At 38.3% G+C, this 22,407-nt stretch overlaps 2 protein-coding genes across 6 annotated transcripts in view; one reads left to right on the plus strand and one right to left on the minus strand.

Moving 5' to 3' along the window:
- Positions 1–338: 338 nt before the first annotated feature.
- The window catches only part of LOC126378465 (glucose-6-phosphatase catalytic subunit 1), a 214,899-nt gene continuing 192,830 nt past the window's right edge, over positions 339–22,407 (plus strand). For 4 of the 5 annotated variants that reach the window (XR_007568082.1, XR_007568083.1, XR_007568084.1 and 1 more), the window contains exons 1-7: positions 339–510; positions 2,435–2,599; positions 5,018–5,209; positions 5,983–6,113; positions 6,640–6,836; positions 7,873–7,994; positions 9,017–9,403. Coding sequence is in view for 1 of the 5 variants with exons in the window: in XM_050026845.1 (XP_049882802.1) it covers positions 458–510; positions 2,435–2,599; positions 5,018–5,209; positions 5,983–6,113; positions 6,640–6,836; positions 7,873–7,994; positions 9,017–9,236 (1,080 nt within the window). In the remaining 4 variants the exon portion in view is untranslated. Of the gene's footprint in view, positions 511–2,434; positions 2,600–5,017; positions 5,210–5,982; positions 6,114–6,639; positions 6,837–7,872; positions 7,995–9,016; positions 13,812–22,407 lie in introns of those variants that run through there. The other variant, XM_050026845.1, reaches the window with a different exon arrangement.
- Positions 20,770–22,407, minus strand: part of LOC126378306 (uncharacterized) — a 43,596-nt gene continuing 41,958 nt past the window's right edge. The window contains exons 3-4 of the mRNA XM_050026499.1: positions 21,502–21,689; positions 20,770–20,833 (exon numbers count right to left, since the gene is read on the minus strand). Of these exons, the coding sequence (XP_049882456.1) occupies positions 20,770–20,833; positions 21,502–21,689 (252 nt within the window). The remainder of the gene's footprint in view (positions 20,834–21,501; positions 21,690–22,407) is intronic.

Consider the following 22,407-nt stretch of genomic DNA (forward strand, 5'->3'; position numbering starts at 1 on the left):
CAATCTCACGCCCACAGTTCTCTAGGACAAATTAGGACTGCTTCCGCCATCTATTATCAAGTAGCGTCTTTAAAAAAACATGCATATTGCTATAGCTACTCACTGTTAGATGGCGCTGTTTACAGAAACTGTTTCACATGACAGTTCGGTAGATGACTCTGATTTTTAAGTGAAAGTTGTAGTTGAAAATATATATATGTATAAATAAAATATATAATATATAAATAAAATAAATTAAAATTAATAATAAATTAACACATAAACTGTAATGGCAGAATGAAACTTCTTTCTTGGTTACCATTTTATCAAAACGTCAAAATATTTTGACAAGCGTCTGACATGGATTTGTTTTGCCTGTAATTTTATCTTATCGCAAATTCTGCCGTGATTTCCGCATTCAAATTCAAAAGTTACATTTTATAATGTCTTATTAAGTTCTTCTCAGTTCCCAGCCACGATGGAACAACTTTACGCGCTCGGTGTATCTGCCATAGAAGTGATACAAGTATGGTTAGTATCGTCACATATTTACACCTCAATTTCATTAATTTTATGAATAGTTTACGACAATTTAAGCTTAAATATAAAATATTTGCTATATTTCCTTAATATCTATTGTTTCTTGGTGCCGTTACGTTTACTAAATACGTGAGAAATAAGCTTATAAAATTACGTTTAAAAGCTCTGGGATTGGCTTTTGAAATCGTGATATAACATCAAAGGAATAATAGTCAGAGAGGCAGTCGCTTCTGTAAAAACCGGACCTGTCAAATCTTCAGGTTAGGGAAGCGGACCCTGTTAATAACGGGATAATGCTAGGGAGATGATGAATCGTGATATAACATTAATAGACATACATACATACATAAACTCACGCCCGTAATCCCAAATGGGGTGGGCAGAGCCACAAGTAATCAAAGACAACTTGCAGCCACTGTTGATACCATTAATAGAACGCTTCAATTACATGTTTTCTTTAATGGGTTTCATCGTCTCAAGTATACTAGTCTATAGTATAATCTATAGCTTAGATAACCTGTCGAAATATGGCATTGCTTTAAAGTCGCTAGTGGCAATTAGTTTTTTTAAAAATCGCGAGCCACCATGGTTTCGCACGAGTAGTATATTATGTGAGTTTGAAATTGATAGTTTTAAAAATAAAATATTTTACATACTAACTTACACCCCCTATTTCACACCTATGTAACGGTTGTCTAGAAAAATAATTAATATGTTTTAATTTCTATAAGAAGTATTTTATATTTTAGTAAGTATTTTCTCTTTTGTTTTGTATTTCCTGTTTTTGCTACAAATTATTTGTTATGTAATTTTCTAGTAATTTGGAAACTCTACTAATAAAATTACAGAAGTTTCATACAAATATTGCCAAATATTTTACCCACTTAGGGGTTGAATTACACAAAATTAATTATTATTGATTTTTAATTGCTGAGATTTCATGACGAGTCACCTTTCGTTTTTATATAGATAAACTCTAACTTGCGATCGGTTTTTCAACCATAAGCAGTTTTTTGCTAAGCAGTATTGGCGTGTAAGGCATGCCCGCCCATTGTTGGGATGCCTGCATGTAGATTACTGTAGATTGCTACAGGTTATTCTGTAGATTGCTACAGGTTATAAACTCCTTACATAACAAAGAAAAATAAACACTGCTCTACAAATTAAAAAAAAAATCTTCTTACTCATAAACGTTTGCTTCTTTTTCTAAATTCAAATTACCTTCCAATATTAGTTTATGTTGCAAAAATTGTACCTGGAAAGAAAAAAATACTAAAATAAAAAAGTATATTAACACCGGCAAGGACAGAACGTCTTCAGGCTATATCCCATTGATATATCACTACCGTAGATACAACACTTGATACAAAAATGCGGCGAAAACTTGGCGCTTGTTTAGCTATACATTCGTACACAGCGGTATATACATTTAATAAAACTGTGTCAAATTAAGAAAGTACCCATCGTCTTATTACTTATATTAGCACGTGATGCTTCGTAACGCGGTCGGGTTATACTGCGACTCGGATTGACCGGGAGTACTTGTTTTAGTGTATTTTATACTAAACTAATCATTTTGGTGGCTTTTACTGCGAAAATTAAAATGTTTATACTATGATAACATGCACAATGTCATTATTTATTAGAAATATTATGATGTTCAATCCTTCGCTTTGAGCTTCTATTTTTGCAAGTTGTTACCACGCACTTCCCCGTGTTGCCAGTTCGGCGCCTAATTGTGCACTGAGGCAAAGTACTGTCAACGTCGCTATATTAACAGTGACTTTTTGAGCGCTGATGTTCAATCTACGGTGGTAGTAAATCTATGCTATATCCTGATCGTAAGCATCACTCTTAAAAAAATAATAATTTTTTTTAAGCATCATACCATTATTAAATAAAGGTCAAATTACAGGTTCGCCGACTACGAAGGCTATCTAGAGATGGTGAATGACGTCTTCAACCCGAACCACATGCTGGAGATTCTATTTCCCGTTGTATCCATCGTGGACTCCGTATTCGCTGCCCAGCTGGTCCTGTGCATGGCCTTTGGAAACTGGCTTAACGCTGTCATGAAATGGTAAGCGTTGCTTCGTACCATCCACATACATACATACACTCACATCTATTGTTGTACCGACACACGACACAGTACTAGTTGTACCGGGTGAGTTCCTTCAGCGCTCCCCATTTGCCCGGCCAAGTAGTTAATGCTATCTACGGCAAATCTACAATAAGTCACGCCAAAAATAAAAACTCATCTATTTTCGACCAGGGTAACCAGAGATTGATATGATTGGCCACCTGATACGACACGATTCATTTATAACAAACATTATAGAAGGAAAAATTAAAGGGAAGAGAGGAAGGGGTAGACCTAGGATAACATTTATGAAACAAATAAAAGAGAAGATGTAGGTCGTGTCGTATCGGGAGGTGAAGGTTTTGGCGGGAAGAAGAGAGGAATGGCGGTTACTCCACCGACAAGAGTGCAGCTCTTAAATAGAGAGAGAGAAACCAGAGACTATGAAAACATAAAAAAATCAAAATTACAGCTCGACCATTATAGACGGCGACGACTAGGCCGTGCTTCGGAAGGCACGTTAAGCCGTTGGTCCCGGTTACTACTTACTGATGTATGTAGTCGTTACATGAGCCATGTCAGGGGCCTTTGGCGGCTCAGTAATAACCCTGACACCAGGGTTGATGAGGTTGGTATTCCACCTCACAACCCACACGATAAGAAGAAGAAGACGGCGATATGGTTCACAGCCTATTACATTAGTCTAACAGAGAGCTCGGTGAGGTTTGGATAGTGAGTTCATCTTATGTACCTCTGACTACCCCAATAGGGACATAGTCGTGGCCTTGTGTTACATTACGTGTTTATTATGAATTTAAACATAAAACGTTCAGCTGCTTGTCTTCCCGGGCATGTCGTAAAAACCGACAGAGGGATTGTGTCCTCTAACATGATGGACTAATTTAAATTACTCAATTGTAAACCAATATTTTATGTTTATTTTTATTTTTTTAAAGAACTTCTAGGGCCCTGTGCCGAGGTTTTTATTACAGCTTCTTTTCCCCGGCTATACAGGTTGTGAGAAGCTGCAGTAGTTTTACGCGGATGAGACGTTCGTTATGTAAAATTGACGATTCAAAGTGTAACTATGTTACCTACTGAATAAAGATATTTTTGAATTTGAATTTGTTATGGTCGATAGGCTGATCCCTTATCACCATAAGGTTTATCATATCCAGCTTACGACATCGTATCAACAGTGGCTGCAAGTTGTCTTTGATTACTTGTGGCTCTGCCCACCCCATTAGTGATTACGGGCGTGAGTTACATAAACATAAAAAATACCTACCTTATTAATTTAATTTCCTTCCACGGACACTATGACACTGATCGTAACTCCGGATACATCAGTTCAAGCAAAAGTACTGCTCATAAATGTAGTCAAGTGATTTTTAGTTAATTAAAATTAAAAGAAAATCACTTCCCCTCGCACACTAACCACACTTAAATTTCACTCACTCACTCCACTTCGCCTTAGCCACGTTGCAACGACTGTGGTCACGGGACTACTGGCGACGCGTGTGTTTGCCACTAACAAGATGTTGTTGGTGTAACTACCCTCATTTTGCTTATATTTGTAGGATGCCACAAAACACGCAGTATCTATTTGTCCACATGCATAAGCTCATGACTATAATCCCTGATAGGGTAGGCAGCGATTGAGGAGCTCGGTGGCGCAGTGGTAAACGCGCTCGGTCTGCGTTTGTTGAAGTTAAGCAACTTTCGCAAAGGCCGGTCATAGGATGGGTGACCACAAAAAAAAGTTTTCATCTCGAGCTCCTCCGTGCTTCGGAAGGCACGTTAAGCCGTTGGTCCCGGCTGCATTAGCAGTCGTTAATAACCACCAATCCGCACTGGGCCCGCGTGGTGGTTTAAGGCCCGATCTCCCTATCCATCCATAAGGAAGGCCCGTGCTCCAGCAGTGAATGAGCGCCACCGAGCTCCTCATAAGTAAGTAAGCCACATTAAATGTCAAATATGATAGTGCGACAGTGTTCTAAAGTGGGTACATAATATTGCTCATGACTGTACAATATCTTAGTTAACATCGTTTGGCTACCAAGAAGCAAAATCATACAAATGCTAGAAAAAAGTCAAAACAGGTTTGGTCGTTATTTATATAGGGTGTTACTGACATCGTAATCAAAACTTTGAGGGATTATTCAGGCCATGATTCTGAGTTGATACCAAGTGGAATTTTCCGTCGCAAAAGTACCCATGGAACGGAAAATAATTTAAAAAACACTAAAATTTCCATGAATTTTCCGATATTATGTACTCCTATAGAAATGAAAATAATTTAAAAAATACCTACATGAATTTTGCGACGGAATATTCCACTTGATATTAACTCAGAATCATGGTCTGAATCATCACTACCACATATGTAAATTAAGTAAACATTCTTCTTGCCAGGTGGCTGGTAGAAGACAGACCATACTGGTGGATCAGAGAGACAGACTTCTACACGGGGGGGCGGAGGCCTATCCTCAAACAGTTCAGGCAGACCTGCGAGACAGGGCCTGGGTGTCCGTCCGGTCACTCGGAGACTGCCGCCATACTGCTCATACTCACAATATGCTGGGTGTCTCATCTCATGAATGATAGGTGAGTATATAATTATGTACAGAATCATACTCCGGACTTCTTTGTCCACCCCTCTTCCCAGATTAGCTGGGGTCGGGTCTCCTTACACGTCTGCGCCAGAGAACTCTGTTCTGACTTGTCTTTGTACTCAGATTTTCCACTCGAATATTTTGATATTAATATATTTTTTTTATTTGATATTTGACCATTTGGTGTTCATTACGTAGCTAATATGAAGATCCAAAATATTTGTGATCACACACTCCGCAATGTACATCAAATTGTCCTTGTACTTTACAAATGTAAGTTTTAATAAACAGGCCCCAGGTGGTCAAATATCAATTAAAAATAAATAAATAAATAAAATATTAATAATTATTATTATTATTTATTATTAATTTTGATTTTTTTGAGGCCTACCCCTCATCCACGCGGTCGATCAGGTATGTTTAAAGCCTTCTTGACGGAGTGGTCGTCTTCGCGTCTCAGGATATGGCCATACCATCGCAACCGGCTTTCTTTCACCTTTTCCACAATTGATCATACTCCGGACACTTCATACAAAACACCTCGATTTACACAGACATTACATTGACCTTATCGTACACACGCATCTGTGTGTGAAGTCTGACGCTCATGCTGAAGACTAAAGTAATTATAATTAATTATAATTCTAGGTCTTCCTCTGCCAGCCCTACCATCAGCCATCATATACGTAGTATTATTCCCTATTCTATGCTTTTATGGACAAAACCCATGCTGTTATGGTTAGTGGCTAACATTCTTGTTGCCAGAAAGTGTTACGTGTGGTGGTGGAAGTACGTGATGTACCCTGTCTGCGCCGCATCGCTGCTGAGCGTGATGCTGGCGAGACTGTTCATAGCCGTGCACTTCCCACATCAGGTCCTCGCCGGCGCGCTAGTTGGTATGCCTTGTTCATTCTATACATAACGAGGCATCACGCCTGCATTCCCGATTAAAATAAAATAAAAATAAAATAGGCAGAGCTAACAATCCATAAACTTCTTTCACCCTAAGGTTGCCTGGCAGAAGTTGCTGTTTAGCAATAAGGCCGTCTCATCATCTCCCTAGCATTATCCCGTTTTTCCCGGGGTCCGCTTACCTAACCTGAAGATTTGACAGGGTTTTTTTACAGAAGCGACAGCCTTTCTGACCTTCCAACCAGCGAAGAAAAAACCAGCCCAAAACAGGATAGGTTATAAAATGCATTTCTCGGGAATGTTTTCCTTCACCGTTGAGCACGTGATAATAATTTATGATCCAAACATGAATTCGGCCTGCCGTCTATTGTGCTTATTTTATTCGTCCAACTTCACATAAATTCGGCCCACGCCACCTAAATTCGTCCCAATTCACCTACAGTCGTTCCAATTCACATAAATTCGTCCCACGCCACCTAAATTCATCCCGATGTTTCAATCTTTTCCCAGGCGGGTTCCTCGCCCCGGCGCTATGCATCTACGTGACTGACCCGTACATATGGCAGTACGGGGTCCACGTAGAGTACGGGGTGGGTAAGACCATGGCCTGGCATGTGGCCAGTGTGGTCACCATCATTGCCATCAGCGGGGTCACGTACTACGGTTTAGTGCTGTGCGGGTTTGATCCGCAATGGACTATTAAATTGGTGAGTAAACTTCTTCTATCGTGTGGGTTGTGATTACCAACCCCATCAACCCTGGTGCCAGGGTTATTACTGAGTCGCCATAGGCTCCTGACATGACCCATGTAACGACTACGTACTTACATCAGTAAGTAGTAACCAACGATTTAACGTGCCTTCCGAAGCTCGGATCATCAAATCAAAATCAAATCAAATATACTTTATTGCACACAACATACAAAACAAATTCACACAGATGAAGATCATCTTACTTTTGGACAATCAGGTGATCAGCCTGTAATGTCCTAACCAAACTAGGGACCACAAAGTTTTTTTTGTGATATGTCCCCACCGGGAATGGAACCACTGGACCACGGAGGTCGTTGAGGAGGTCGTTTTTTTTAGATGAATTGCTTTGATGTAACGACTACATATTTACATCAGTAAGTAGTAACCGAGACCAACGGTTTAACGTGCCTTCCGAAGCTCGGATCATCTTACTTTTGGACAATCAGGTGATCAGCCTGTAATGTCCTAACCAAACTAGGGATCACAAAGTGGTTTTTGTGATTTGTCCCCACCGGGATTCGACCCCGGGACCTCCGGATCGTGAGCACAACGCTCAACCACTGGACCACGGAAGCCGGTGAGTAAATTAGAAAAATGAGTCTTGACAGACAGACGAACGGACAACAAGATATTTCCCTTTGAAGGTCAAAAGTAAGTAGACACTTATATAATAAACAACCTTATAATGTCCTATGTATACAGGGTGTTAGTTAACTCAGAATCATGGTATGAATCAACCCCCTCAGTATTCGTTACGATGTCACTAACACCCAGTATGTGTGTTGAGGGAAACCACTGCCCTATTTTTCCCTAAAAAGTAGCACGGAGAATGCTACACCGACAAAGAGCATGGCTCTCAAATTAGTGATGCGATGTGAAGTGATATCTTTTAGAGATAGGCTCGCTTTTTCGTAACATGCTGTCTTTTTTCGGTTCTGTTGACAAGTGTACGACAATTTTTTTTTTAATTTGTGTTTGTTTTTAATTGCAGGCTTTCCGCTGGTGTGAGTCTCCACAAAACATCCATGTGACCACGACGCCCATGTTCGCCCTGGCCCACTCCACCGGTTACCTGCTGGGCTGGGCGCTCACTGTCACCCCCTCAGTCGCACAGTCAGTACCTATTATGATATTAATATTAAGCGCCTGGGCGAGGAACCCGCCTGGAAAAGATGAGAAAACGGGATGAATTTAGGTGAAGTGGGGAGAATTTAGGCGCAGTGGGATGAATCTAGATGAAGTGGGACGAATTTAGGTGAAGTGGGACGTAGTATTTTAAGGGTTGTATTAATAGACTAACCTCAGCTTCGAGACTGCTCTCAAGATCGTGTCAATGCGACAGTTCTCATATAAAAACAGGGACTTGAGCATGGCCTTGAGGGCAGTCTCAGCTGAGATTAGTTTATTAATACCACCCTAAATGTAATGGGAGGAATTTGAGGAGAGGCATGTGCCCAGCAGTGGGTAGCATATTGGCTATTTATGTATGATATCGTGACTTTCAAAACTAAATTTGGTTTTGCTAGTCACGCCCGCGCCTATGCAAGAGCCCAGGCTAACACTAGCTAAGGATGTCGCCGTCGATGGATACGTCTGGGAGGACATCATCGTCAAGATATCGTGAGGAAATCACTGAGTGTTATTAATTTATCTTACATGCAGTTTTCACTAAAACAGTTGGCTCAACCATTATAGACGGCGATACGGCTCACCTATCACGTTAGTTTAACAGAAAGCTCGGTGAGGCGTGGGTACTTAGTTCATCTTATATGCTCGCCCCCTAGTGCACAATTTCGATATTGTAAAATACTGGAGAAAAATAAAAATTATATATTTTTTTTAGTGATGTGCCGTCCCAGGAATGTTCCCACTTTGGGAATGTGCCCGGCAGTAAAAGGCACAAAAATTATCTAAAAAGAGCTTTATTATCTAACCTTTAAGCACATTAGACCAGAGTACAAGAAATAACAATTTGAAAAAGAAAGTGTCCTTACTATTAACGAGCTTTTAAAAGGGGAATATTCCCAGTTTGGGAACATTCCCGGGAACGCCACATCACGTACATTTCTGCCTGTGTCCACGGGGTTTTAGGCTGGTATACTTAAATTAATTGTAATTTTATTTATTTTTTTCAGGTACCGTCACTATACAAAGTCTCGATCGCTGATAATTTCAGCTTTCACAACTACCCTCATTTACTACACGTTTAAATGTCTTCAAGACAACGTGAACAAAGAACACGCGTTACTTTTCTACTTCCAAATATTTCTCCTCTGTGCTTTAAAGGTACCGTTTCTGCTGCGAGTGGGCCCTGCAGTTGCTATGCTACCGTATTCTAAGGTTAAAAAAGATTAGATAGATAATTTGATTAGACAAATTGCACAGTCTTATTTGATAAAAACATGGCCTCAAATTACGGTGATTGGGCCATAACCAATGAGGGCCTTTCCAGCTTCATCATCATCAGCCCCTTAACGTCCCCACTGCTGGGGCACGGGCCTTCCCTATAGATGGATGGATAGGTAGATCGGGCCTTAAACCACCACGCGGGCCCAGTGCGGATTGGTGGTTATTAACGACTGCTAATGCAGCCGGGACCAACGGCTTACCGTGCCTTCCGAAGCACGGAGGAGCTCGAGATGAAAACTTTTTTTTTGTGGTCACCCATCCTATGACCGGCCTCTGCGAAAGTTGCTTTACGTCAACAATCGCAGACCGAGCGCGTTTACCGCTGCGCCACCGAGCTCCTATATAACCGAATAACTCAATACTCAGTAATTAATACTATAACACAGCATTTAACAACATTTTATTACGTTTTTTTTTTGTAACATCTGTCACACTGCATTTATGGCAAATAACGAATCTTATCTTATCTTAAAAATATGCTGTCAATAAAAAGTTATGGCTAAATGAAAAAACTACATTTTTGACATTTTTGTACGGAAATATCTTCAACCATGTACAGTCACGAGCAATATAATGTACCCACTTTAGGACTCTGTCGCACTAACATATTTGACATTTAGTGAGGCTTACAGTTCAGTTTGTCAAAAAAGTTAATGTGACATGGTACCAAAGTGTATACATATTATTGCTCGTGACCGTACCATGGACCGCAGTTGAAAGAACGCTTGACTCTAACTGTGAGGTTACAGGTTCAAATCCCATTTTCGAATTCATTTTATAAATAAAAATCACATAGATGGCGTTGTCCAGTTTAGGAACTTGTATTGTTATAAACCATAGCCTTTTTTTTTCAATATTGTTTCTGTCCAACAGGCAAAGGGAACATAGCCCATACAGCCAGTAAACCATAGCCTAAAAAATAATCATAGCAAAAAAAACAGTTTGTAGCAGCGAGATCTTCATTTAGAGCGGTACATAGAGTTCAAAACTTACATACATACATACATACATACATAAACTCACGCCCATAATCCCAAATGGGGTGGGCAGAGCCACAAGTAATCAAAGACAACTTGCAGCCACTGTTGATACGAAGTCCTAAGATGGATATGATGAACCTTACGGTGATAAGGGATCAGCCTATCGCCCATAACATTAGTCCATTATGTTAGAGGACGCAATCCCTCTGTCGGTTTTTACGACATGCCCGGGAAGACAAGCAGCTGAACGTGTTCTATGTTTTTTATTTGCTCCCAGAACAGCATAGAAGCTCAAAACTTCAAAGTCCATAAAAAAAACTTTATGGCCGAAGAGAATATCAACACTTCATAGTTTTTTTAATGGTCCGCTAACAGTACTGTCAGCATTCTAAACTCCACAACGCCATCTATAACCGTTGGTCCCGGTTACTATTTACTGATGTAAGTGAGTTATCGTTACATGAGCCATGTCATGGGCCTTTGGCGGCTCAATCATAACCCTGACAACAGGGTTGATGGGGGTTGGTAATCCACCTCACAACCCACACGATAGAAGAAGATCTGGAATGTCGCTCATTGCTGGATTCATAGACTAAGTCTAACTTTTTATGCCTCAAATTAGGAGACAGGAAACAACTCGCCCATAAAACGTACTGGGGCAGGCAGGGCCTTATCATGCTCATAATTTATTTATTGCACACTGACAAATTGATTAAGTACGTAGTATTTTTTCACGTGATATTCGTACATGACAGGTTAATGGCCAAAAATATGATTTTAGTATTAAGTTTAACATTGTTTGAGGTTCACGCGGTTATAATTAATTATCATAATTAAAACATATAATGGTGCTGATTACTATAAAACATATATTGACGTGTGTTCCATAAATTTTATGCTTGTCGATTACCCGTCCCTTTCTTTTTCGGCGGATAAGAAAGTGACAAATATAACTTAAATAAAATTAGATGGTGTCTACAGGAATTAGCACCATGATGTGTTAAAATAGGTTTGTTTTTTTTTTCTAATAGGCATAGAATAATGAATACCTAAATGATAAAAATGTCCGGTATTGAATGTGTTCCTCTAGTTATTAAATAACTTGTAATGTACCCTTTGATTTAAAAGATGTGTTGCTGTTGCAGTTTCTTGTCATTTCTCCTCAGCCATAACACCTTGCGAAATGACGTAAATTCAAAAATGTAACATTGACCTTCAACAAGTTTATCCATGATAATTACGTTGAATAAAATGATTCTGATTTCTGTAACTCCCCGCCCCCCGCCATTTCGTACCGGGCGCCTACCTCACCCCCTCTGGGTCTTACTTTAGTCTTAAATGGCCGTAAACCATCAAGCTTACTCGTGTCGGTGCGGGGCGAGGAATGTCCCTTCTCTACGTAATTCTATGCCTGCTGCAGTGACGATGTGTTCTAAGGTGAGACACGCTTACCTACCAAATGCCTATAACCTATACGCACTAGCTTCGACCACCGTGATATTTTGCTATTATAAATCTTTACAAAACTAGTTACCAATTGTTTAAGTTTACGCGGTTATTATCATAATTAAAACACATACCTACCTACCCTACCTACTCCACTCCAATCTCATCAGTCATCCCGTGATCATGGCATTTGCAACAGTGTCGAAATATCGGGAGTCTCATATCGCCATTTTAAACGCGGTAAGAACCCGTTATTATGTGTTTTAATTAGTTAGCAATTGAGGGTAAAAAATAGAAGCTCAAATGTAGGTGGCAGCACTGTTGAGTGCTCCTAAATTTTGACAGTTCATCAACACCAGCCCATTAACGTCCCCACTGCAGGGGCACGGGCCTTCCCTATGGATGGATAGGGAGATCGGGCCTTAAACCACCACGCGGGCCCAGTGCGGATTGGTGGTTATTAACGACTGCTAATGCAGCCGAGACCAACGGCTTAACGTTCCTTCCGAAGCACGGAGGAGCTCGAGATGATAACTTTTTTTTTGTGGTCGCCCATCCTATGACCGGCCTTTGCGAAAGTTGCTTAACTTCGCAGACCGTTTACCGCTGCGCCACCGAGCTCCTCAATCAATCAATAATTCTTTATTGAACAAAGACATAAGTAAAGAACATGTACGAACGAATAAACTAAGCACAATAGGCGGCCTCATTGCTAAACAGGAATTTCTGCCAGGCAACCTTAGGGTTAAAGAACTTTGACAGTTGTCCATAGGCAACTAAAATTCGTGGTAATTGCTATAAAATGTGGAGCAACGTGGAGTGAATCCCGTCTGAAGGATGAGTTACGAAAAAGAAAAAGCATCAATTGGAAAAAAGCAGTTTTGGTTGAAAATAAGTTTCTCTAAGTTGTCTTCTTTCCTATCTTTAGGGAATAAATATACTTAACACTGTGATTTTGCAGTTAAACGCTGCGAAAAGGGTTATAGTGTAAAAATATAACCAAAACAATAATATGTGTTTGTTTAGTCAAATAGTACGGGGAACTGTCAAAATTTAAGAACACTCAACAGTAGCAACACCGGGGGGGTTAAAACATCGAAGCAATTCATCTAAAAAAGCAATATTGCAATTTGACATTTGCGATGTGGCATTTTTAACCCCCCTGGTGGGAGAAATAGACAGATTTATTCTTATTCTATTATACATACCAGCAATTCAAATAGATTATTAATATTTATTTATTTTTAAAATACATTAACACACTAACATACACACACACACACACACACACATATACATTTTACATTTTAGTTCTGTGCAATAAAGTATATTTGATTTGATTAAAAATGCGTTTTTTCGTCAAACCTGAAAATGTTTATACCATCATTTTGTTATTGCTCAGTTGATTATACAGGGTGTTAGTGACATCGTAACGAAAACTTTGAGGGATGACTCAGACCATGATTCTGAGTTGACATCAAGTGGAATTTTCCGTCGCAGAAGTTTGGAACTGCAATTAATTTAAAAAAAATATGAATTTTACTGATATAATTTTATGACTTCACTTACACCCCGTACAGGTACATACAGGTAGCCATACAAGTGTGTTTGGGTGTTAGTGACACCGTAACGAAAACTTTGAGGGATGATTCAGACCATGATTCAGAGTTGATATCAAGTGGAATGCCCATGAATTTATTAGTGTTTTTTTAAATTATTTTCAGTTCTATAATGCGATGGAAAATTCCACTTGATATCAACTTAGAATCATGGTCTGAATCATCCCTCAAAGTTTTCGTTACGATGTCACTTACACCCTGTATGTTAAGATAAGTTTAGAATCAGATTAATTTGGTTGTCATTACGCGAACATTCTGTGATAACTTTGCAATACTACCTACCTCTTAAGCAAGCCACTGTTTTTCGTAAACCGATTACGAAGTTCCTGGGTTCAGGTCCCGGTGGGGTCATGTGAAAAAAACCACTTTGCTTTGCTGTTCTTAGTGAGGTTTCACAGGCTGAAATCACATCATTTTCGAAAAGCATGTTAATATTTTACGAATAAAATTATATGAGTATCCTTATAACTGAACGTCCTCTGCACAGTGTGAAAAGGGTCGATTGCGGACATGTATATTTTATTCATCCATCGTATAGATCCAGTGACGACCTTCAACTTCTGGAAAGAAACTACATCTCTATTAATTTTAGTTTTGAAGTTATTTTAAAACTCGAGAAAACTCCATAGAAACCATAGAAATGAGCTATTTCGTTTAAAATACATGATTTTGCAATGTTATAAATGGAAACGTAAAAGGGTACGTTATTTCTATTATTTCAGTCGAAAAAGAAACGAAAAAATTCATAAACGAAAAGAAGAACCGCGATTTTCCGGAAAACTAAAATATTTTTTTTTCGGTTCATCTTACTGAATTAGCATTTTTTTTAAACTTGAATAGTTTTATAGCATAATAAGACATACTACAAAAAAGAATCAGACGTGAATAATGCAGGACTTCGGAAATATTGTATTTTTATTTTTGTGATTAGGGCTGTCACTTACTCGTCGATAACTTTTGACTGCCAATTTGTAATTTTTCTAATATGAGAATAAAAATGTAGTTTATCTCTTTAATTAATAATACGTTTTAAAATTATTATATTAGATAATAATTAAGGTTATGGTTTCGTACTGTGGTCAAACCCAAGGCCTCAGTCTTATAGATTTTGCCGTCCACTTAAAATACAATATCGTACAGAGTCCACAGCTTTAATATTCGACGAAAAAAATAGAGTTGAGGGGGAAATAAAGGATCTCACTACCATTTACGCCGAAATAAGTGTAGGAAATAATGTATTTGGTGATCCAAAATTATATTTAACTCTTATTGATGGAAAAGTATTTAATGTCATTACTGAAACCAGTTCGCAGTTACGATGCGCATGTTGTGGTGCTACATGCACGGAATTTAACAACCTTGACAATATTTCCCGTAGACCAGTTAACCCAGAAACGTTGCTTCACGGACTGAGCCCCTTGCATGCATGGATTAGGATATTTGAGTTCTTACTTCATTTAGGGTATAAAAACGATCCCGCAGTACAAACATGGAGAGTACCAAAAAAATCTATTAAAAGTAAGATTGTAGAAGAGCGGAAGAAAAATATCCAAAATGAAATAAGAACACAAATGGGTTTGTTAGTAGATGTTGTTCGTCCAAATTCTGGAACAACTAACGATGGCAATACAGCTCGTAAGGCGCTATCTGATTCACATCGTAAAACCTTAGCAAACATCCTAAGTATAGAGCAATGGCTAGTAGATGATTTGCACACAATATTGGTAGTGTTATCATGTGGCTTAGATATCGATGCCGATAAATTCCACGAATTCTGTGCAACACTAGCTGCAAAATACGTGGAAAAATACAGTTGGTGTTATATGTCGGTCACATTGCATAAGATATTAGCTCACGGGAGCGAAATTATAAAAGCAAATACCTTACCAATAGTATGCTTTCTGAGCAGGCTGGAGAATCCCGCAACAAGTTAATCCCGCAACAAATAGCGATCGGCACATTGTTAATACCAGGAATAAAAATAAACTTGCTTTACAAGTCAGTCGATTACATAAGATTACTAAATATTTTAAGGGGCAATGTATACGTTTTTACAATAAGATTCCCATTGACATTCAGAATTTACCTTTCAACTGTTTTAAGACAGTAGTTAAACAAAAACTTTACAAAAAAGGTTATTATAAAGTTAGTGATTATTTAGAAGATATGAATGCATGGGATTAACTGTCTGAGAACTGATATTAGGCAGCTAAATTACTCAATTGTATACCAATATTTTGTTTATTTTTATTTTTTAAAGAACGTCTAGGGCCCTGTGCCGAGGTTTTTCTTGCAGCTTCTTTTCCCCGGCTATACAGGTTGTGAGAAGCTGCAGTAGTTTTAGGCGGTTGAGACGTTCGTTATGTAAAATTGACGATTCAAAGTGTAACTATGTTACCTACTGAATAAAGATATTTTTGAATTTGAATTTGTATTTGAGTTCTGGCGGTATGACCGTGAACATCACACAAGAAAAATGGACCGAAAATCAACAATTATTGACCTTTTCCACCGCGCTTTAGAATCGTCCTATCCGTTTCTTTCAATAAGCTCGCTGAATATACATAACAAAAAACACAAACCTTTATTTCTTTCTGATAAAGTTGTTAATCTTTTAAAACCAACAGAAAATACACGGATTGATGACGACCTACAAAATGCTTTAGCAGAAACCATTAACCTTGATAATAGTGTACAAAATGTAAATTTAAAAACTGAAATGAAATTATATTCCTTATATTCCTTTAAAATGAAGTTGCAATTATATTAAAATGGCTTATATTGTTATAGAACTATTAAACCTATGCCAATCGATAGAAAATATTAATATAAACAACAAATGTTCTTTGACAAAATGTCGTAAATGTTATACTTTCTGAGTTATTTCCGTTTGAAACACTAAACAATTTTTTTTCTTCATTTATACATTGCAAGTTTAGGTATGAGTAGCTTCACACAAAAAAGGTCGACGTCTTTTATTTAATAAGTAATAGACAAACTACGACATTAAATACATTTAAGTAGGTAGCTTTATATTTTTAGTTACTTAATATGTGTCAACCCTATTTCCATAGAAAATTAAGAAATCCTTAGAAACGTAATATCTCCGAAGTCTAACTAGTTAGGTGAGCAATTTTTTGTGATATTATTAAGATATATTTTCCTAATGTTTGAAGCATTAAATTAACTGCTAAATCGAAGACACTCAAGAGAAATAACGGTTTTTCTGAAAAACACTTAAACTGCAATATTTATTTCTATGTAGTACGTACAAAGCTGTAATTTTGTGCATAGGTATATTTCAGGGTATTACATTATAAAAAAATTACAATGTGTAAATAACATTATTAGTTTTGAAGTAATTAACAATACCTATTTTTGATGACGTCAGCAAATATTTATATACCTCTATAACTGATACACATAGCCCCATGGTTACTTCCCCGAAGTTTTAGTCCTATCCTAGACCTATCGATTAGAAATCTTAGATAAACATGTCCGAAATCGACCCTAAATTTCACACTGTGCTCTGTGATCTCGTGGTTAGAGAGTTGGTCTCTCGATCTTGCGAGGTCCCGGGTTCGATTCCCGGTAGGGACATGTGATATTTAATTAGTAGCTAGTTTAGTTAGCAGATCACTCGATTGTCCGAAAGTAAGATGGTCCGTGCTTCAGACTAAGCAGTTGGTCCTGAGTCCTGAGATGTGTAGTCGTTACATGAGCCATGTCAGGGGCCTTTGGCGGCTCAATAGTAACCCTGAGACCAGGATGAGGTTGGTACTCCACCTCACAACCCACACAAAACGTACAAGAGGCGTTCTTTTTGCTAAGTAGCAATAACTTTTCCTATGTGTATTTTATTTTGTGTTTGTGATGCACCATAAGAAATAAATAGTAGCAATATCTACCACTTAAACTATAAACTAGGGGTATTGCATATCATACCTTGAGCGGAAGCAGTGAAAACGACGACTACAGTCACGAGCATTAATATGTATACACTTTGGTACCATGTCACATTAACTTTTTTGACAAATTGAACTGTAAATCTCACTAAATGTCAAATATGTTAGTGCGACAGAGTCCTAAAGTGGGTACATTATATTGCTCATGACTGTACGTTTAAGTCTTAAACAGTGGCTAGCTTCGGTACTGTATATTATTTATTACAATTTATTATTTTTAAATGACATTATTTTTTAAATTACAATTTATTATTTATTAATTTATTATTTATTACATGTTAAAGCTTTTTCAGAGAATAAAAACTTTTATTAATATTATTTATTTTGTAAAGCAATTTTGTTTTTTAACTAATCTAAATAAATAAAAGTTCTTTTTTACTAATTGTTTTATTTTATTGACTCTTATACTAAAAGACCTAAAGAAAATATTTTGCAGATAAATTCGGGTAACTAGATGTAGGCTCCTTGCCAACCCAGTCAAATGTACATTACGATAAAATTTGAAGTATTATTTTTTATATTTACCGATGGTTGTTCAACATAATTATAAATACTAGAAAAAAAACTGATTAAGCAATATTACTTCATAAAAAGAAAATATATTAGGCTACTTGAAAACCTAGTCAAATGAGATACTTTTTACGAAACGTCAAAACGAGGTTTCTCGGGAGTTTGTATGGAAATACTGTCCTGTGACGTCATCAATAAAAGCGGTCAAACGTCGTACTCATTGTTACTTAATTCAAAAATAAAATTCGAAAATAAGTCGAAATGTAAAATGACAATGGGCACTTTTGTATGAAACTTGGTCCAAGAACCTCCACTGATGAGACTTATATGTAATGAAAGCTTATGCTTTCCCTATGATTCTGGCAAAGTTCTATCAGATTCTGTCCCGGGGTTCTTTTTTTACGGCCATGTTTGTCCTGGCTAAAAATGTGATAAAATACAGTGGGAGCTAAAATCGGCTCAAGATTTGTTGCTGGATAACTAAGTCTACATAAATAATTATGTATCATATTGTATATCATTTTAAAGAGGATCTTTTCCAGAATCCGAAAAATAAAAAAAAAACAAAAAAAGTCTTTATGTAAGCGAATTATAGTCAATTTACATCTGCAGCGCCATTGTTTCTCGGTAGCTAAGTTCAAGTTTCATGCCTTTTACCCCTTCCAAAAGTATCTTACCGATTTTTTTATATTGCTTCCTGAATTTGATCTGAGTGATAATAACAAGAAAAATAAATAGACACCTCTCCGATAGAGACCGCCTAAGCTATTGCCTATTGCAAGAAATCGTCATCATTAGCAAGTCATTTACGGTATTGCATATAAGCTTATCAGCAACTTGTTAGTAGTATAATAGTTTTTCGACAACAAATCCTGAGGTGATTTTGCACTCCACTACTGTACACTTAGGACAAACATGGCCGTAAAAAAGCCCTAGGACAGAGTTTGATAGAACTTTGCCAGAATCATAGGACAAGTATAAGCTATCATTACAATACATGCAAGTCTCACCAGTGGAGGTTCTTGGACCAAGTTCCAAGTTGCTGATAAGCTTATATGCAATACCGTAATGACTTGCTAATGATGACGATTTCTTGCAATAGACAATAGCTTAGGCGGTCTCTATCGGAGAGGTGTCTATTTATTTTTCTTGTTATTATCACTCAGATCAAATTCAGGAAGCAATATAAAAAAATCGGTAAGATACTTTTGGAAGGGGTAAAAGGCATGAAACTTGAACTTAGCTACCGAGAAACAATGGCGCTGCAGATGTAAATTGACTATAATTCGCTTACATAAAGACTTTTTTTGTTTTTTTTTATTTTTCGGATTCTGGAAAAGATCCTCTTTAAAATGATATACAATATGATACATAATTATTTATGTAGACTTAGTTATCCAGCAACAAATCGTGAGCCGATTTTAGCTTCCACTGTATTTTATCACACTTTTAGCCAGGACAAACATGGCCGTAAAAAAAGAACCCCGGGACAGAATCTGATAGAACTTTGCCAGATTCATAGGGAAAGCATAAGCTTTCATTGCATATAAGTCTCATCAGTGGAGGTTCTTGGACCAGATTCGCCCATTCTCCTTTGATTGATTTTTGATCATCTTAGACTGGCTTCTATTTCTAGATTAGCATTTTATAATTTATCTTTGACCCTATTATACACGGCAGCCTCCGTGGTCTAGTGGTTAGAGCGTTCGCGAGCGTCCGGGTTCGATTCCCGAAAGGAACATTGTCGCAATCACTGTGAGACTGCCCTTTGTTTGGTAAGGACATTGCAGGCTTGAATCACCTGACTGTCTGAAAAAGTAAGAAGATTCCGTGCTTCGGAGGGCACGTTAAGACGTTGGTCCCAGCTGGGGTAAAAATACCACAAAATAAACGAATAAAGTAAAAAAGTCTATATACTTCTCTATGGTATACAGGGTGTTAGTGACATTGTAACAAAGACTTTGATATGTGATTCTGAATCGATATCAAGCGGAATTTTGCCACTTGATACTAACTCAGAATCATGGTGTGAATTATCATCATCTCCCGTTTTTCACAGGGTCCGCTTACCTAACCTGCAGATTTGACAGGTCCGGTTTTTTACAAAAGCGATTGTCATTCTGACCTTCCAACCCGCGAAGGGAAAACCACCATGGTCTGAATCATCCCCTCAGTATTTGGTACGATGTCATTCATCATCAATTTAAGAGCCACGCTCTTGTCGGTGCAGCATTTTCCATTCCAGTCTATCAAAGGCCAATTCCTTGACTTCCCTATAGACGACGTTAACCTTTTCTTTAATCTGTTCCATGTAAGCTCTTCTTGGTCTTCCCCTTCCTGACACTAACGATGTCACTAACAAACACCCTGTATTTTGGTTTTGTCTTTTCCGCCTATTTATCATTGTCACCTTGACTTTTTTTTTTGACGTGACTTATTGTAGATTTGCCGCAGATGGCATTAACTACTTGGCCGGACAAATGGGGAGCGCTGAAGGCTCTCACCCGGTTCACCTTGACTGCAAACTCCATCACTGAACTCTGTAAAACAAATAAAAAAATATACCTTCAGTAAGTCACTGTGATGCTGTGGCACAACGGCTTGCTTCTCATCGGGGATAACCGGTTCGAAACCTGGTATCTACCGGACTTGCACCAATGAGTTACCTACCTATTATAGTTGGCTCGACGTCAAAATTTAATAACATTTGTTGGCAACCCCAGCTTCGAAATACTTATTTTGAAGAAACGGAAGGACAACAGCGCCACCTGGTGCTGTCAATGAAACTATACCTGCATAAATATCGTGTGCAACCACGAGCGCACCCATTATTTTTCCGATTTTTGAACTGTAAAGTTTGAGTCTTAAAATAAAAGTCTTTACTTATAACTAAATTCATTTATTGTCGTCCAGGTTAGGGAAAATAAGTTTTCACATTCAACCATAGAATTGAGCCGTGCTATCCCAATTGGTAGAACGCTTGCCTCTCACTTTGAGGTCGCAGGATCGAGTTCAGTACAAGCCTAAACATGATTGTCGAATTCATATTTGAATTATAAATGATTATCACGTGTTCAGCGGTGAAGGAAAACATCGTGAGGAACCCCACATTCTTCAGACTTAACCTGTATTGGGCTGGTTTTCCCTTCGCGGGTTGGAAGGTTAGACTGGCAGTCGCTTCTGTAAAAAACCAGTGAAATCTTCAGGTTAGGTAAGCGGACCCTGTGGACAACGGGATAATGCTAGGAAGACGATGAACAGTAGCAATACCTGATGTGAGAAATGGGCAGTTTTTAAATTGTGATACTGTTTTAATCTTAAGTACTTATTAGTAGTTTATTTACATAATGCTTTTGTTGTTAAATTTTTATCAACTATTGGATGTTTTAAATTTTATTTTCACTATGAAATGACCTGTTTTTAGAAGAAATAGAAGCTCTACGTTGTCTAACCTAAGATATACTTAAAATAATATTCCAATAAATAAAAAAAAATAATAATAAATAATATTTAAATCTGTAATTTTTTTGTGGTGAGATAAAATACTTAATCATTTTTATTTATTAGGGAGAATATCAAAATGTCAAGTTTGGTGGCGAACTTTTTCATTTTATTTTTAATAATATGATAATTCGCCACCAAACTTGGCACATTTTGATATTCACCCACTTCATTATGGTTCACGACATACCCATTCCAAGTGTTGTAGATCTCGTTAAAGAAGTCGGAGACCCGTTTGCGGCCCGTCCTGGCGACCTGCGGCCCGTCCCCGGCCACGTTCACATTGTCCCCGGCAGTGGCTGTGGTGCTGGCCAGACTGTCCATGATAGATATTGTGCCGTCGATCGGAACACACTCCCCAGTGCATTTGTTCTCAACCTTGTAAAAGAAAAAACTATAGTTAATTGTTGTAGTTGTGTAGGGCGGTGAAGCCGCAGGGAGGGAGCGTTATAATGGAAACGTAATTTCACATGATTACACGGATTTATTTTGATTGTAAAAACAATAGGAAATTAATGTGCCATGCCTAGTGCAGTTGACAATAGAGAGAGAGGAATGACATTTGACAATGACATTAGCTGTCAGTGTTGCATGACGTAAAATATGACATTAATTATTAACACTTTAGCTGCTAGACCCATGTGACAAATATGACCATTTGGAACCTCGAGGCGCGGTACGCACACGCGTAGCTATCGCGAAAGCTGTACCAACGAATGTGCTACCAACACGCCAACTGAGTCTCGCTGTCCACACGAATGTGCGCACCGGTAACGCGAAGTGCGTTCATACAATGCATCGACGGACCGGCCGACGCGCCACGCCGATCCTAGCAATCTCGATACATAAACTGCCTATATACGTCCCACTGCTGGGCACAAGCCTCCCCTCAATCAACCGGAGGGGGTATGGAGCATACTCCACCACGCTGCTCCACTGCGGGTTGGTGGAGGTGTTTTTACGGCTAATAGCCGGGACCAACGGCTTAACGTGCCTTCCGAAGCACGGAATCATCTTACTTTTTCGAACAATCAGGTGATTCAAGCCTGAAAAGTCCTTACCAAACAAAGGACAGTCTCACAAAGTGATTTCGACA

Source organism: Pectinophora gossypiella, chromosome 26 (genome assembly GCF_024362695.1).
Source record: "Pectinophora gossypiella chromosome 26, ilPecGoss1.1, whole genome shotgun sequence".
Classification (NCBI taxonomy): domain Eukaryota; kingdom Metazoa; phylum Arthropoda; class Insecta; order Lepidoptera; family Gelechiidae; genus Pectinophora; species Pectinophora gossypiella.